General features: G+C 43.7%; 3 protein-coding genes across 3 annotated transcripts; 1 reads left to right on the forward strand and 2 right to left on the reverse strand.

Moving 5' to 3' along the window:
- Nucleotides 1-64: 64 nt before the first annotated feature.
- Nucleotides 65-2,763, reverse strand: LOC135495467 (uncharacterized). The gene is made up of 4 exons (XM_064784149.1): nt 2,489-2,763; nt 1,388-1,817; nt 1,082-1,132; nt 65-821 (listed from the first exon to the last, which is right to left on the reverse strand). The coding sequence occupies exons 2-4, from the start codon at nt 1,805-1,807 to the stop codon at nt 675-677; spliced, it is 618 nt and encodes a 205-aa protein (XP_064640219.1). The 5' UTR covers nt 1,808-1,817; nt 2,489-2,763; the 3' UTR covers nt 65-674.
- Nucleotides 2,764-3,715: 952 nt separating this feature from the next.
- LOC135495458 (prostasin-like) lies at nt 3,716-7,783 on the reverse strand. Its single transcript, XM_064784136.1, has 7 exons — nt 7,648-7,783; nt 6,521-6,723; nt 6,176-6,267; nt 5,520-5,827; nt 4,902-5,065; nt 4,522-4,582; nt 3,716-4,237 (listed from the first exon to the last, which is right to left on the reverse strand). Exons 1-7 carry the CDS (start codon nt 7,727-7,729, stop codon nt 4,122-4,124), a joined length of 1,026 nt encoding a protein of 341 aa, XP_064640206.1. The 5' UTR covers nt 7,730-7,783; the 3' UTR covers nt 3,716-4,121.
- Nucleotides 7,784-8,487: 704 nt separating this feature from the next.
- Nucleotides 8,488-16,996, forward strand: LOC135488788 (deleted in malignant brain tumors 1 protein-like). The gene is made up of 16 exons (XM_064773678.1): nt 8,488-8,533; nt 9,639-9,845; nt 10,112-10,289; nt 10,801-11,006; nt 11,395-11,582; nt 11,741-11,870; nt 12,183-12,308; nt 12,582-12,701; nt 13,058-13,393; nt 13,599-13,964; nt 14,447-14,560; nt 14,928-15,117; nt 15,253-15,512; nt 15,820-15,965; nt 16,330-16,414; nt 16,857-16,996. Exons 1-16 carry the CDS (start codon nt 8,488-8,490, stop codon nt 16,931-16,933), a joined length of 2,775 nt encoding a protein of 924 aa, XP_064629748.1. The 3' UTR covers nt 16,934-16,996.
- The last annotated feature ends 339 nt before the right edge of the window (nt 16,997-17,335 follow it).

The raw sequence follows: 17,335 nt of genomic DNA on the forward strand, positions 1-17,335 counted from the left end.
CTCAACTGCGCCCGGGAAGTAGTTTTCGCCAGGCGCCATGCGTGAATTAATATCAATATATTCTATTTTATTTTATTTTATTTTATTTATTAAAACCTCCAGTTAAGGAGAATCAAATATTTTACAAGTTTAAAACTACATGTACAACCTAACAAGTTGAATCAAATATTTTACAAGTTTAAAACCACATGTACAACCTATCAAGTTGAATCAAAACACCCGTGTAAGTAATCTGACCATGGTGTGCTCGGCTGAACCCCTCGTGTCGTACCCGCTGCTGAGGAGGAGACCACGTAATGAGTCCGCAATCCCATCCTCTGCAGCAGGGACAGCCGGACGGTCAGTCGAGCGACACCGAGGAGAACACGTTAGGGAAGCGGGCGCCAAGCCGAGATCGATTACAGAATCCAGAATATACAATATAGCGGAATCTCACCTGATCACAGGGCTATCGATCAGCGGTTGTTAAGATGTTTCATCACATGTTGCTCACCGTTTTAGGATCTATTTCATTAAAATACGCATGTAGATGTACAGATAGATGCGCATGTACAATATACAAAACACTGTAAACGAAGTGACAGTGTTCAAGGTGCTTTAGGTCTATCCAAACTCAAACACGTAAGTCCAGGGACGGGCCTGAAGCCTCAATGGTACATCCTTATGTATTTTCCTCAGTTCTTTGCTTGCACATTATATACGACTGAAGCTGTTGCTGCTGGTTGGGGCGAGCAGCAGGCGGCCTTGCTTGGGATCACAATCAGAGCGATACTGCAGAGGATGGCCACTGCTTCCAGGAGAACGTGAATCAGGTCAAGCCACTGAAAGTATTAATAGAATAGATAACTGGAATATAGGGTAAATTCGAGTTGATCACTATCAAATCAACCCAGATCTTGGAATATATTCAGGTAAAATGTAAATATTTGTAAAGTCAATAATGAAGTTCCAAGTCTAAGTTTATAACGCGACAGTTCACAATGTACATGTACACCCATTGAGCATAAAAAGATGCGCTCCTGAAAGTATCAAAGTTGTCTATGAAGATCTTGGCGAGACCGAGAATTGTCCTTAAACTTACCGTTTTACTAAGGTCATCTATTAAGGCAATATCCTCACTAATCACTATCACCTGAAAAGAGGTACATGCATACGCATATGAGCGACAAAACTCCAGGAGAAAAGAACGATATATACTAACGTAAACAGCCCCTAGTACGATAGTTCGAAGTTGGAAACAAAAATACCTATCAAATGTAAGGGTCCTATAGAGTGTAGCCTCGCAGTAATACGACACATGGATATGTACTTGTACGCCATTGGTTGTTGTCTGACATGGATTTCTCTCTCAATATCATAAACTTTTAAGTAAAACACACGAACTTACCTGCCAAAGTGAAATAGCTAATGAAATGCACGCAGTAATAACGCAAATAATAGCCACCCCAGCCGATCCCTGTTCTCGGAACGAGCCGGCAAAGCCAAACATTGCAGCAATTCCGTGGATGATTAATGGGACAAGGAAGGCTACAACCAACCAGATTCTAAACCAAACGCCAAAAACCATGAGCATCAAGAAGTTTGCGAAGGCGATGAGGAGAAGTACAACGGTGGGTATCTTTCCTTGTGGGAAGCTGTAGCTTCGCGGCCTTGGTCCTTGCGTCACCGGTTGCGCGGCCACCACGATTGGCGATTGGGCATATCCAACGGGTTGGTCGTACTGTAATGGCGGTTGATTCCACTGCTGTTGAGGATATGGCGGATGTTGCTGGCCACTTAATGGGTTTTCCATTCCCTGATTATCCATGGTTCTATATCTGATTAAGAAAAAAAGCTACAGTAGAACCCCTCTATTAAGGACACCCTCGGGACTGACAAGTGGTGTCCTTAAATGAGAGGTGTTCTGATTAGAGAGGTCAAATTGAATGGAAACGACCAATTTGGGACCAAAACTAGTGTCCTTAATAGAGAGGTTGTCCTTAGTAGAGAGGTGTCCGCTAAGGGAGGTTCTACTGTATATTAAAAAAAGCATTGTGGTGTTGGCCGATGTTATTGCATGTTTCAGTTTCTCGGTACTTCTTTTCTCTAATTCGTAGGCACAGTGTGAAGAGTTAGTGACAAACAAGGCTGCATGGATAAAGGTTAACAACTCTATATGCATGAAACCGCTACATGTGTCTCTTTAGTCCTCCAACCCAAACATACATGACGATAATGTGCTGGCTACACACGACAGTCTAAATCTACGGATCTCCTCTTTCGACTACCGTTAACACATAGATCGACGTTGTTCTTTTTGTGAGGTCGTGTACCCATTACGAAAATACACCATGTATGCAACTTGCATAAGGTGGTAGTTTTATTGAGAATGAACGCCCGTGGCATCAAACGAAGTGTCATAAGTACATGTACTGCAAACTGAAAGTTATCGCAATCATCAATATCATAGAAATTCATTAAATAATGGACATTTACCGATATCACTTACATTTACTTCGTCGCTGTTAGTTGTTCGTCCACGCAGTCTATGTCTTATCGGTGTGTGCTTCAACCACGTGATGTCAACTAATGCGACTTAATATCAATTTGCCCTCCTCGTGATAAACTTTATCAAATTATCATCATCGTTATGGAAAAAATTGAAATTGGCCAGTCGATAAATCATTGTGATCAATCTGTCAAGCACGCTGTCGGTTTTCTGTTGATATATTTAGGCAAAACAGCACTACAACCGACAAAATGATAGAGAGCTGATACACCACGAGGCACGGTGCGCCTTCCCCAACCACATCAATGTAACATGGCCGAACCGCGTGACATATGGCGAGACCGTAACGCTTGTTTTCTACAAAGGTTTGACTGATAGACCTGTGATAAACGAGTGGAAGGGTGTGTTTTCGTTCGCCATTGCTGTGGTGGTTGCGGTTTGAATGCGTCGGACTGGTACGTTCTCCTTCGCCTTTGGCACATGGCGGTTGTGGTAGTGCGGGAGTCAGTGGAGCATGATCTCGTTCGCCGTTGGTTGAGAGCAATTTCCGTGGTGCAGGAGTAGGCGCGGTCAGTAAGTAGACCATCCGAACAACTGCGACGAAGGACACCAGGAACGCTGTCACTAACACAAAGAAGGCCACGCACTTTCCGTTCAAACCTAAAAGGTACGGAATAAACATTTTGAATCAAGATGGCACAATACATGTAAATGGCACAGATTCACCTTGCCCCGTACAAGAAGAGTTGAGCAGCAGGACAAGTGAACTAACTTTCGTAACTCCACACCAGACACTTCAAACAGAATGGAAAACATAGCCTGAGCGATATTTATCACTCATGTTACCAGAGTGTATAACAAATGTGCTATGGGTCGATCTGCGGCATTTCGGAGTGAGACTATGTAAGCCTCGTATTTCCGCACTTAACATGATAAGATCCTTACTTAGTTATTTCTTTGAAAAACTGTCACTTACCGGTTCTATAGAGGAAAATCGAATACGACTTCGGGCAATTCATGCTCATCCGTTGGCCGGGGAATATCACTCAGCAGACTTAGATATACAGAAATACTGTAGGATGATATTCGGCTGGGCGTACGAGGCATTGTACGCGTCAAAAGCTACACTGAACCATTCCAATCCTGCACCACGAAACGGTCCTGATATATCAAGTCTACCCAGCTCAATTATTGTAAACGTATGTATATGGTGACCAATAGCTTTATTGTTGAATTAAGATCTGAACTCAAAGGATTTCACGACCTCGGGCGAAGCTGGATTAGGTACCATGCCCGTCTCAACAGACGAACTATAGAAGTACATGTAGTTAGATCTACCTGAACTTTAAGAGTTCGTAAGAGACCGTCAAGATATTGTTCTACCTTATTGAACGGATCACAATGCTAATATCGGGGCCTGTGTCCCGAGCTTATCATTCTTTTAACAATATTAATACGATTATAGTAATACAGAACATATCTCGGAGCGAGTATTCCTTATTCATGGTAAAAAGAAATTAAACCCAAATGTTCAACTTCACATTTTTTCTCGTGAGGTGTTACCCCTACGTTGTTCACTCTCTGCAGAAAGTCCTGATCCGAATTGAATGTCCAAGTCAGCATGAAGGTTATTTTAATCTGTTGTAGCAGAAATCTGATAACGAATCCATTTGCTGAATGCTGGCACCAATGTGTAAACGCCTGGGTATCCCGGTTGACCGCAGACCGGATAGCCCCAGCTTGTAATGCCTGAAAAAACCTTTTGTTGCAGTTACGGCCTATCTTCAAAGTATTTCACGCAGCTAAAACGTCGGTCGGCATGTCTCAATCCTCTTATTGGTGCCGCTTTGCCAATGGCATGATCGAGGGGGCAGAATCAGGGTGACAGCGCATGATCTTTATTTCTTATATATTCGTTGATATCGCTTGAAAACCAAGACATGCATGTACATGTATATATTTGCTGAAGAAATAGCCGCGATTTCAGAGCGATTCATGTCTGTCTTCTAAAATGATGACGGTCTTGACCTTACCTGTCAGATACCATCTGCCATCACGTTTATCCATGCAGGACAACGGACCACCACTGTCAAACTGAAAACACCAATAGCAGTAGTTAGAAAAAGATTAAGACATCCTTTAATCCTGCGGGTAAATTTTTTTGTATTTGGTGTTTTTTTCAGGATTACAGTCTTAAAGGTGTCGTCATAATAGACATGTTCATGTAATGATATGTAGAGATACATACTTGAAATACCTAGAGTAACTGTGAAGGTTATGTAGTAAAATATACCACATTGTTGTTATGACATTTGTCCATCTTAAAGCAGATCAGTTGACGAGACATCCCATAATGCAAGTTTGGCCATACGGATCATCCTGGATCACCAGTGTTGGACGTTCGGGAACTCACCTGACATGCATCCACACCGCCTTTGTCATACCCGGCACATATCATGGTGCGTTCTATCAATGATTTTTCATACTTGTAGGCTCTTCTTTTGCACCACGAAGCCTTTATGAGGGGAACCTGTGCCTCCCGTAATCCCAGCAGCTCCGCGATACTTGACGCACTGCCTGAGAAAGAAGAAATACAACCAACGAACAAAGTGCAAGGTTGATGGCATACACTACAGTATATATACCATACATTGTATTTGCCTGCTCCGCCGGTCTCAATCTCGGGGGTTGATTATCAGGTCGAGTAATATCAACTTACTTTCTCTATACCTTGGAGGAATAAAGGTCGTTGAAAACTTTATTTCTAGAGTATGAATTTTAACTCAATTTCGGTAATCATTCTTAAGTTACAATGCATTTATTTGAGCAAGATCCAAGATGGCCGCCTGTCAGCCATATTGGAAATGCAACAATAGCGGTATGAGAAGGGATCATTTTTATTTTCGTTCACTATGTTCAGGGTCTATGTCTGTCGGATTCTAGCGATCTCGGAAATTGGCTGAGTCGTTCATGCAAACTAAGCCTCGATTATTCCCACGCTCCCTCAATTACCAACATGGCGATTACTTACTGACGTCGTATGTGAGACCCCAGCCTGTGATTGCACACGTATCCTTCTTTGTAAATCTCAGTCTATCCGGTAGGCACACTGGTCGAATGTCATCGTTGAGAGTTACTTCTCCGTCAAGTTCTAGCAGGGCAATGTCATTTTCATAGGTGGAGAATGACCCAAGGGCACTGGGGTCGGATGGTCGGACTTTATAGTCAGGATGGACGATGACGCGTTTGATGCCTCGCAACACGTCTGTCGACTCAGGAACAAGTTGATAATATTTCCCAAGTATGGCGGTCCACTCTGATATGTTGGTGTAGCCAGCTCTGAAATTTCACAAGTTTCATCGTGCACTGAATAATACATACATTACTTTGATTTCCCTTGTCGGTTTTGGCCTTTTGACCCATATTAAAGCTGTTTCGTGGGGGTCGATGTTATCAAGGTTTCGCTATAATAACCCTTTGATAAGACACAACAACGACAATTTGGGCCTATACAGGTGTGAGCGAGCTTTGCGTGCAGACCGCGTGTGTTGGGATAGGTCTGAATTTGAGGTAAGGGCAAAATACGTATGTATGTATGTCGAAAATGTTCTCATTTCGCTGATGTAGAACGGAAAGGGTCTGGAAATATGAAACTTAAAGAGGGAAAATAGATAATGCCTCGTTTACCTCGTCATGCAGTGAGCAGCCGTCAAGACCCATCGCCGGCCTATCAGTGAACCACCACATACATGAACATAGGATGGATTTGTAAGGGAAATCTGGAGAAAAAAACAGCGACACTTCAATGTGTTATAACGCAAAGTAGGCTATAGGCCTATCCTAGCAGGCAACATAATCAAAGGTCCATCTGCTACTTTGAACCGATTCAATACTTTCCTTTAATCTTTAATTTATCGGCAACTTGCACTTTTATTTGTTGAATATGCAAGCATCCGACTTTGTGTCCAGCGAGTATCTAACGAAACTGTTTCAGTTTACCCATTATACCGGTATATTTTACCCGTTACCTACCATCCAGGGCCAATTCTGCGGCGCAGATATGTTTCCTCCGACAATCCTCAGCGGTCCATCATGAAGACCGATTGTGGACGCGACCGCTGGTTGGCCGCACTTCGCCTGGTCCACATCGAAGTCATATTTATGGCCGCACTGCGCTCCAAATAATGACCAGAGATATCCTTTCTGTTTTATTGTTACATTTTGGGTGGATTTAACTGGAAGATATCAGAAAGTAGTATTTTTATGTAATTAGCAAGATTAACATGGAATTCCAGTCTGTCCATTAAACTAGATTATCCCCGCCCACGCAATCCTATCGAAATCAGTTCAGGAATTTAAAAAAACTTGATACTGATTGCAGGCAAAACCTATGTGTACATGTGAGTCATGTACGTTGTCGTCCGTTTTCTTGTAGGTGATCACAGTCTACACTGACAAGTGATGGCATGCTGTGTATATCATTGCATGAACTTCGTATACACATCTGATAGAGAAGGCGACTGTCTTCAACAGCGAGGGTTTCCTTACTGAGGGTTCCCTTGTTTCCTCGTACAAGACAAAAGTGATGTTAAACAGTGGTGACACACTCTATATGGTCCCAAAGCTGAACAAAAGGCAGGTTGTGCAAGCCCTGCGAACGATGGGTTACGAACTAATCTGTGTTTGAGGATTCTAACGTCGATGCCAAGTGACAAGAATAGAAGACCCATTTGCTCTATGCAGCTGTACTAGTAGTCCAATCAAACATTATTATTCTTCCATTTTGCCGTCATAGCCCTCTCTAGGGACTATACATGCTTCCCGAAATTGGTGGCTTGTATTGGAACTAACTTTTTCCCCCTTGTCCGTCATCAAAGGCATTCAAGTGTGTTGGTCAACCATGACTATCTCCTTTGTCCCTACACCGTAAGGCCTAGTTACCCCTTATGACATCACTATTTCGGACACTCAGCGCCCCATTTCTGGAAAGGTGTATACATGTACCTTTACAGGTTTGATTATTGTATATGCAAAGAAAGAATGAATCGTGTGTGGAGAAGCAGCACCATTAGCGGATAGCCAGTATGTCACCTCTAGGTGTGGACTTTGGGGATGGTCATGTGTCAACCACGCAATGCACGGAAACAAACATCGCTTACCTTCAGCACTGTGAATTCGGCAGGTGAAAACTGCCAACATCAAGGAAACACACACAACCACACCAGGCACACGAAGATCCATTTTGCATTTAGTTAGGCCTACATTTCAGGTTTGATTGACTTATCTCAATGCTATTATCTCAAATGCCTATTTAACTCAATGTTATTGGATAAAAATTCGCCTGTCACGGCGTTTCGAGACCAATCATTTTCCTTACCGACTTCCGTATCTGAAGGAAATTCAGTTTGATGTTCTCATACTCGTTAAGGAGCAGGCATAATAAACTACTATATAAGTAAAATACTATCTGCGGGCATATTAGAATATTAATTATATTTAGTAAGATTGATATCGACTGTTCCACTAAACGTGATTGGTCTAAGATGATGCAGTTATATCATTACACTTAACGTGAGAGTATAGTACAGACAGGGACCGGGTGAGCCGGATTAAGTTCCTGAAGTTGGCGATATGTGTCTTGCTGCCTCACCGTACATCGGCATTATTAACGAAGAATATCTTTCTCACCAGCGGGTAAAATATGAATGAGCTTCACAGCTGGAGACTACTATTCGGACCCATATTTCTTGCCTACGTTCTGCCTATCAATGATAAATTCCAAACGTTCTAAAAATCGACTTGAAATTATACCAGGCATTTGGGACCACTCCCAATAAAAAGGCCGTCCCTACCAATGATGTCACCTTACACAGTTCGATCTGGCAGCTGTCGAACTTTCATCCTTATCAAAACGGATCATAAACGATTACGATAATTATAAAGGACATGGTGGGATTTTGGCCCTGCCATTTCAGTTTTGCCTTTGAAAGATTACGGGCATGAACATATTTGTGATATTAGCGGTGGCACTGCCACTAGCTGCTGGTAGGTGAAAGCTTTCTTGTCATTTATTTTAGTGATTGAAGACAGCGTCCAGTGAATGATGAAATGAATTGCCCAGTCATTTCCAACCTTCTTTTCGAGTGACCAAATAATGGTGATAAAACCACAGCTTACCATTTACATACGGTATTGTGAATTGCTTTTTTTGATTTATCAAGAATTTGCTTGATTCGCACAGGGCATGCGGAATCGCAAAGCAAAAGCTTCGTTGGTTCGGTTTGGGTACAGTGAGGCGTAAGCGAACAAAGCCGTTCCGCTAGTTTGGTTTCGGCCTACACTGAATGCGATTGCGAGAACACATGCGGCAGTGGTTTGCTATTTCACGCCGCATTGCACCCAAAGAGTGCAAAACTAGCGTTGCGAAATTAATCCTAAATCACTTTCATTGTTGGATTTGTCACTTGATTATCATAATGTTGTAGTTACTGTTGTATTACACTAAGGATGAAGAGTCAATTGACGGTGTATTCTCTATGTGGGGTAGCAAGTGCACAGGCTGGGTACAGCCTTAATGAGGGTTGACGCTTTCCTTGCCAATTGCAATTGACCACTCTGAATTTACAAAGAAGTGGCCAGTGGTCTCTTCTTTCCTGTAATATAAGAAGTATCCCATTTGCAAAAGTGTAGGCAGGGAGGCTGATGACACCTGGTGGATTGTTTTTACTGATAACTCTTTATGCAGCTTCGTGCAAACCTTTCAAAAAGAATTTAGGCAAAGTTCAGCCACACCTTCTGAGTGATCCTTTTATCCAAGGTCAGCTGATTAAGATTAGATTAAATTAGAATTACATTTGCTATTACGAGAGCAATTACATGTAGCAGGTTTCGTGTAACACAAACCAAATGGACACGTAATGTTTATGACAGCCTCTGGATTGATATGCACCACCATGGTAATGATATTCTTTATAACGACACGAAAACAGATACATTCAAAGATAAGATACAAATTTTCAAAAAAAGATATTCATAGGGAGTAATCATACATTAATAACCAAATCAGATGGTACCGTACTAATTTTCACCAACTTCCTTAGATTTTTTGACAAAAGCCGAGTAAAGGTTTGTCATTTCCATTTGTTTTCAGGTCTCAGAGTAGACTCTGGCAACTGCACATCAGCAGAGTTCGAATGCCCAGACGGGACCTGTATCTCTAGCTCGTGGGTTTGTGATGGCGAAGATGATTGTGGTGATAATGGTGACGAGGCATCCTGCGGTGGCCCCGCGTCTACGGCTGCCCCAGCTACCTCTGGACCTGCGGTAGCCACGACTGCTACAACAGGAGGCTCAACTAGTAAGTACTCAACGACCCGTAGTCCTTCCAACCAGCTGCACTTGGTTAAAATCGAATTTAAGCCGTCTTGTTCTGGCCTGCAGCCTCTCAGATTCTTACCCATAGGTCCAGGTAACCGCTCCCGTACATTTGATAGTGCTGAACGAATTGAGGATTTATAACCATGTTTTTGGACCTCCTTTTTGGGTAAATTCATCACATTAAGTTACCTCGACAGTGATCAGTTTGAATCAGTTTTTGGGTAATTGGGTAATTGCACATTTCAGGCATTTTCTCCGGCTGTGGAGTAACCCTGACCGCGTCCAACGGTACGTTCTCTTCCCACGCCGAGTACGGTGTATCAAACTACAAGAACAACTACGGCTGTGACTGGACCATCAGCGCCCCAGCTGGATATGTCGTCAATGTCATGTTCCTCAGCTTGGATATTGAAAGCCAGAGAACGTAAGTCTGATGTGCGAGGCATTCGCGCGACGAAAGTGAACGTGACACTCAGACCCGCAAGGGTCAGCTTACTTGCAACTTAAACAAAGCATTTCGATCTGGCGAACACGCAGAAGCAAATGAGTTCAGTTCCAGTTGTCAATCTACTCCAAGACAATCACTGTACAGCTGTCCAAGACAATCACTGTACAGCTGTCAAAGACAATCACTGTACAGCTGTCCAAGACAATCACTGTACAGCTGTCAAAGACAATCACTGTACAGCTGTCAAAGACAATCACTGTTGCATGCAAATCACCCTCACCTTAAGTGAAAAAAAGAAATATTATTTTCCTCTCTGTGTCTAATATAAAGAAAAAAGAAGATAAAGAGACCAATAATTGTTTCTTTCAGGCAAACAGTGTTGATTGGCCAAAATATCCACGAACGGCGAGACTCAGTGTCCAGAACCTACATGTACATGATTGCCAAATTTCATTGAATTGTATGTAATGTTCATTTGTGTCTGCAGTTGCTCCTATGACAAGCTCGAGGTCTACAGCTCCCCAAGCTCCCTTGCTACAGCCAGCAACCGCATTGGTCGTTATTGCGCTGATGACGGTTCTCTCGATGGAAGCAGAATCGCTTCAACTGGCAACACCATGTACTTGGCTTTCTCTTCCGATAGCAGCACCAGACATGGGGGTTTCGTCCTCCTTTACTACTTTACTGCTGCAGGTTAGTGATCCAGTTTCCTTATCTGTCTTGCGAATTTCTTTCCCCTGTCATCATAGCCCATAGCAGAAATGGCGTATTACTGTCCTAAGTGAGACATCGTTCTCCTATGGTACCGCCTTGCTTCCCAGGAAATGATGACAACGGGTGTTTTGTAGATTGCTCTCCAACAGTCGTAACGTGCAGCATCTCGTATAATACCTGTAGCACTTGGCATTTCAAAAGTACAGACTAATTCGGTCCAGCAAATGCTGGAATTGCCTGGTATCTTGAGTATACACAACAAAAACAAAATGACGTGCATGAGTCGTCCTAACAATTGCATGGCTTTTATTGTCGCGATAGGTTTGAAATAACCGCGCCAGATTTATCACAATTTACTTCATTTCAGGTAGCACAGGAGGCAGCGGCACCCTTCCCCCCGTTGCCACCACCCTCGCCCCAACCGGTACCGACTCCGGCTGCGGCAGCCCCCGCGTCCAGAGCGGTATGAGTGGTTCATTCTCCAGCAAGGGCTACCCAAGCAACTATGACGATAACCTGGCATGCACCTGGCTCATCTCAGTTCCAGCTGGTTATGTAAGTAATGTGACACACTCTCAGGGCCAATGAATTACGTTTACTTTCCCTATCGACCCCCCATGAAAGCTGTTTGGTAAAATATCGTGAAGTGGCAATTCGATTCGAATTTTAGTTGACGAGAAAATCTTAATGACTCAAATGACTCTATCTTTCAGCGTGTCCTCCTCACTTTCAGCACCACGTTTGAGATTGAGAGCTACACCGTCGGCGACAGGGCCTGTGCCTATGATTATGTTGCCGTGTACGAAGGAGTGACCAACGTCAACCGCGTCAGCCAACTCATCGGTAGGTAAATACCATGATGTGTCTAACGTATATTTTGGTTGTGCAGTCTCAGGAACGACCATGACATATGAAGTCTGAAGGCAAATACTTTATACACAAATCGCTTTTGGTGATGGCTTTGGTCTTACATCCGGGCCTAGTAGTGACGTCGTCACATTCATAGCGCCAAAGCGGCTGTTGGGATGTCGCCCACGTATGATGTTAGATGCAAGGTGTATACATATAGTCAACTTTTCTTCCTTACAAGCAATCATGGTTACAAAACCGAACTTGCAAACTTAACTATCAACTGTCTCTCATCCCTTCTTCAAGGTAAATATTGTGGTAACACAGCCCCCGCTTCCATCGTGTCTGCTGACAACAACCTTGCCGTGACCTTCGCCTCCGACACCTCGGTTGGAGAGGCTGGTTTCTCCATCTCCTGGTCTGCTACTCTTTGTAAGTACTTTTTCCTTTCCCCGCCTTGTCCCAGGTTCATGTAAAACATATAGAACGTCGCGGTTTTAAATGGAAGGATCTATACAATCGCGGAAGGCATCGAATGAAAAGAACGGCTGTAAAAACTGTTGTTGATGGAGACGTCCATCGTCCTTCACTGTAACGAGATGGAAGCACCAGAAAGAACATTCCTGCGGTTCAGTTAGAACACATTTCAAAGCTTGATATAACGTTGTATTTCTATGTATTTCATCTCGTGTTCTGTTTTTCCAGCAAGTGCCGCTCCATCAACGGCTGCACCTGTGTTCACCACGCCTGCTGTTACGGCGGCTCCATCCGGTTGCGGAGGAGACAAGTATCTCTCAGGTTCCGGCGAGTTCGTTTCCCATGCCGGTAAGTCGAATATCCTTGAGTCACTGGATAGTGGCTCGGACTTTTGGTTAATAAGAGGTTATTCGAGCCCCGCAGCCGGTATGAGGCTCCAGTATCTTTTTGTAACTTGCTTCGCTCCAACCGGTGTATAAATGGGTAGGGGTTGCTGGTCGAACATCTGGGTCCTACTGAAAGGTTTCAGGGTGGACCAGACGTTCAAATATGGAGTCGGATGCCAACTCCACCGCAGTTGATATCATACCACATGTATAAACCACAAATTAGACGTTTAACTTCAACAACATTAACTCAGAACGGTATTGGATCCTTTCTTTACTAACTAAATTTCCCAGTGGTGTTCTTGATCTCTTGTTCAGGTTATGAGAGCGGTGACTACCCAAGCAGTGCAAACTGTGAATGGATCATCAGCGCCGCCGCCGGGGAGATCGTCCAGTTGGAATTCGCCGCCTTCGACCTCGAGGACAGCACAACCTGCAGCTACGACTCGGTGAAGCTCTACGACAGCACCAGCTCCAGCTCCCTCATCAACAAGTTCTGCGGAACCCTGCCAGCTGGCTACCTTGTCTACTCAACTGGGTCTACCATGAGGGTGACTTTCACCAGTGACACCGGTGTAGAGGGTGATGGATTCAAGATTCGCTACTCGTCTGTCGACCCAGCTTCTCTTACTACTCCTGCCCCAACCACAACTGGTTAGTATCATAATAGTCATATGTTGTCAACAGACGATACTTTAATACTTAAAATTCTTGAAATTCTCAAAATTCGAAAGGCGCAGATGACATGAATTACAAATCAGATACAAACGTTTGATGAAATCGCTGCTATCATCTGAGTAATCGGAAATACGCATAAGCCATGATGACTTATAACCTCTTTTCGAAATATTCTTTTTAGTTGCCCAGTCTGGCTGTGGTGGGCCACGATTCCTGACAAGCGCTGGCACTTTCAGCAGCATGAACTTCCCCTCCAACTACGATTCTGACGCCAGCTGCGTGTGGAAGATCACCGGCCCTGCCACCAAGGTCATCCAATACACCTTCCTTGCCCTTGACACCGAGACTAGTTCCAGCTGCAACTATGATTACGTGACCGTCCATGACGGACCAAGCTCTTCCTCCCCCGTTCTAGACTCATTCTGTGGATCAGGCACCCCATCCGTGTTCCTCTCCACTACCAACGAAGCCTACGTTACCTTCACCTCTGATAGTAGTCAGGAGGAGGCAGGATTCAACTTGAAGTTCGACTTCGTTGACCCACCAGGTGGGCAGAAACTGCAGTTGGGATGTTTACAAATGTCATATCTATCTAAAACTGCCGTCTTTTAGTTACTTTTATATGTACGTAATGTTCCTTTTGAATTCAAGACAACAAAAAGTCCGAAGAAAGACGAAGCGAAGTGACTTAGCACGCCTACTATCAGGCTTGTCAGGCCTGTAGGCGGAAACTTAACCGTACGCCCCCGAGCGTTACTTTGTAATTGTCGTACCCCTTTCCCCCTTTTAGGCGAACATCGTTGGCACAGGTGAAGACAAAAGCAGTCAATTGCATTCCGGCGTTGCCATGGTTGTTGTGTATTTGGCTTTTTTGCTAAAGCAAGCTCTCTTATAATCCGTGTCTATGATCATAACAGGGCCAGCATACCGTGAGAGGGCCGGCAGCTTGAGTCAAAGTGACAAAAGCCTTACCTAGTAACATTACGTTATACTGATAGCAGACTGATATCAATCGCTTTCTCATTGCAGTAACTTGCGCACCAACTGAATTCACCTGCCTTGATGGTGGGTGTATTGACATGAGTCTCAAATGTGACAACAATACAGACTGCGCTGATGGCAGCGATGAGATGTACTGTATGAGTAAGTGAGGTCACTTATTTACTATCGTTTGAAAGCAGAGCGCAGTAAAATATGATAAGCAGTGACTCAATTTGAGCCAGATCCAGCCACTCTCTATCCTTTGTTTTCGCATTTCTCTATAGGACGTGTATGGGCCAGGTAAACTCGAAGTTTAGGGTGGTGTCATCAAAACAAAATATGATATTCAGTAAGACTATGTGGGAAAACTATGCAGAAACCTTTTCCCAAATCTTCTATACGTTTTATTGCACTGCAAAAGGTTGTACATATACGGTGGCTGGGAAAGAACATCACATGATTTTTTCTTTTCAACATGAAAATATTTCCTATACGTTAGAAACCATCACTCTATATGCATTTATTTCAGATTCCAACTCGAAGTGCGGTCAACCAACCATCACCCCCAAACCAGGCAACAGCAGGGTCGTTGGAGGACAAGAGGCAACTGAGGGAAGCTGGCCATGGCAGATCTCCGCCCGTTATAGTGGCTCACACTTTTGTGGAGGCTCCCTCGTCCACCCTGAGTGGGTTGTGACTGCTGCTCATTGTTATTCGGAGTAAGTTTCAATGATAGATTTTGCCCATATCCCTTCTTTGTAATACCTGAGCATATTGATAAATACCACAAAGATACTTCCCCTTAATTCTATCTTGCCAGAGACGCAATTATCACACTTTTGCTCTCATTCCAGCGCATCTAGTACCTCCCCGTACACTGTCGTGGTCGGCAAGCACAACAAGGCTGGCACCGACCCCAACGAGGAGACTATCCAAGTATCCAAGATCATTGTCCACAAGGACTACAATGAAAACACGGTAGATAACGATATCGCGCTTCTCAAGCTCGCCAAGCCAGCTACCATGTCTGCATACGTTGATACAGTCTGTCTACCTTCCATGGAAGTCCCTGCTGATACTAACTGTTATACCACTGGGTGGGGTGATACCAAAGGTAATATCACATACCTTGCTTATCAACTGTTAGTATAGCTTCACTTCTTGAATGAGTGAAGGATATTCAGGAGGCTAAATTGAACATAAGCCTTTTCCTCAGATTCTGCACATTGGTAAAGTAAAATTTTCGTGTTGAGATGAGCCGTTTCTTGTGACGGATGCGAGAGTATAATATTTTGAGAAACGATTGCTTCAGCATCCAGAGAAACGCACCCGTAGATTTCCTCCTGGGTTTGTTTCAAACTTTAACTACAACGTAATTTCCAAAGTGGGTATGTGTCTTTGATTCTCTTTCTCCACTCCAGGTACATGTTGCTCAGGAAAGCTGAAACAAGCCATGGTTCCTATCGTAGACAGGACGAAATGCAACCGCGCCGATTATTACAACGGGGATGTGACCAACAACATGATCTGTGCAGGTTATGATGTTGGTGGCCACGATGCTTGCCAGGTAGAGTATTTCATCTTTGCCGTATTGCCATAACCGCAAAGCTCTGGGTTGTAGGACAGCCGACTCCGTCTACGATAACGATCATGTCTGGCATGTTTTTCAATGATCCCGAACACTAAAGAAGAAGATAAAGAAACTGCTTTCTATTAGCACGTCAAAGGCACATTGCTTCCTGAACAGTGCACGCAGTACTGCAAAGCCGATTCGGTAACCCTGCCTCATACTTCTAAAAGCTAACTCCGTACTTCCATGAACATATGTATTTGTCTTCTACACTATCATGAATACTACTTATGATTTTTACTGATGCACTTACTACTCCTAAAAATAATACGTCTATACCATGTGCTTATATTTCCTTTAGGGTGACAGTGGTGGTCCATTCGTGTGCAACGTCAGCGGAAAATGGGAGCTGACCGGTGTCGTCTCATGGGGTATTGGCTGTGCTAGTGAGTACACGTAAACAATACACACATTCAACGTGCACGTTTTGATGAAATCACTCACTGTTTGCATTAACACTGCAAACATGGCGATCGGAAAACATGGAGACTGTTCATGACCTGTCTGTCTTTGATATGAAGACTAGTGTTTATGTCTATGGGCCAGCAGAGACTTTGACCAGACAGACCTGGCCACATTACATGGAGGTAGCATGGTCGATTCACACCAGAGATCATGGAGTGACATCTCACCCAAACCAATCAGTTATCTCCGCGCACTACTATATAGGTCGGTTTGGTCTCGCAGAGGGAACTGATGCCTCAGCCAGCCAGACGGTTTGTGATGCTGATTGATTCTTCACTACGGCTCTTCAGTCAAAATCCCTTGACAATGAAGTATGGTGATATAGCCTGTAATATAACTTCACTTACCATATCATTTTTCTAGGTGCCAAGAAGCCCGGTATCTATACCAACACACTGAACTACGTCGCCTGGATCCAACAAAAGATGGCCGCCAACTAAAAGCTTGTTTACAAAGTTTATCGTTTTATGTATCTTCTATTGAAATAGAACATTTCATTTCCACTTGATGGTCTGCTTCTCCTTCCTATTATGCTGCACTTGTGTCATTATACTGATCCATTAAAGATGCTACTGATGGCCGCAGGTTGCAAAAAATACAAAAAATCCGATCCTGCGAATGCTGCGGTTTCTTTATTGTGTCGCCTAGGTCACCTACTCAGTATCAGTTACCGGATAAGACAAGGTTGCTCCTAAGCAAAATTGATGTTGTTGCAACTGTAAGCCAATACAGCAAGACAAAGGAGGGTGTATTTCTTTGTTGATGAGCAATGCGGTATACAGAATAACTGTCCATTTCTTTCCTTTTGCCGTTACCATATTTCCGGGACGTGTATCTTGCCC

Source organism: Lineus longissimus, chromosome 1 (assembly GCF_910592395.1).
Source record: "Lineus longissimus chromosome 1, tnLinLong1.2, whole genome shotgun sequence".
In the NCBI taxonomy this organism is placed as follows: Eukaryota; Metazoa; Nemertea; class Pilidiophora; order Heteronemertea; family Lineidae; genus Lineus; species Lineus longissimus.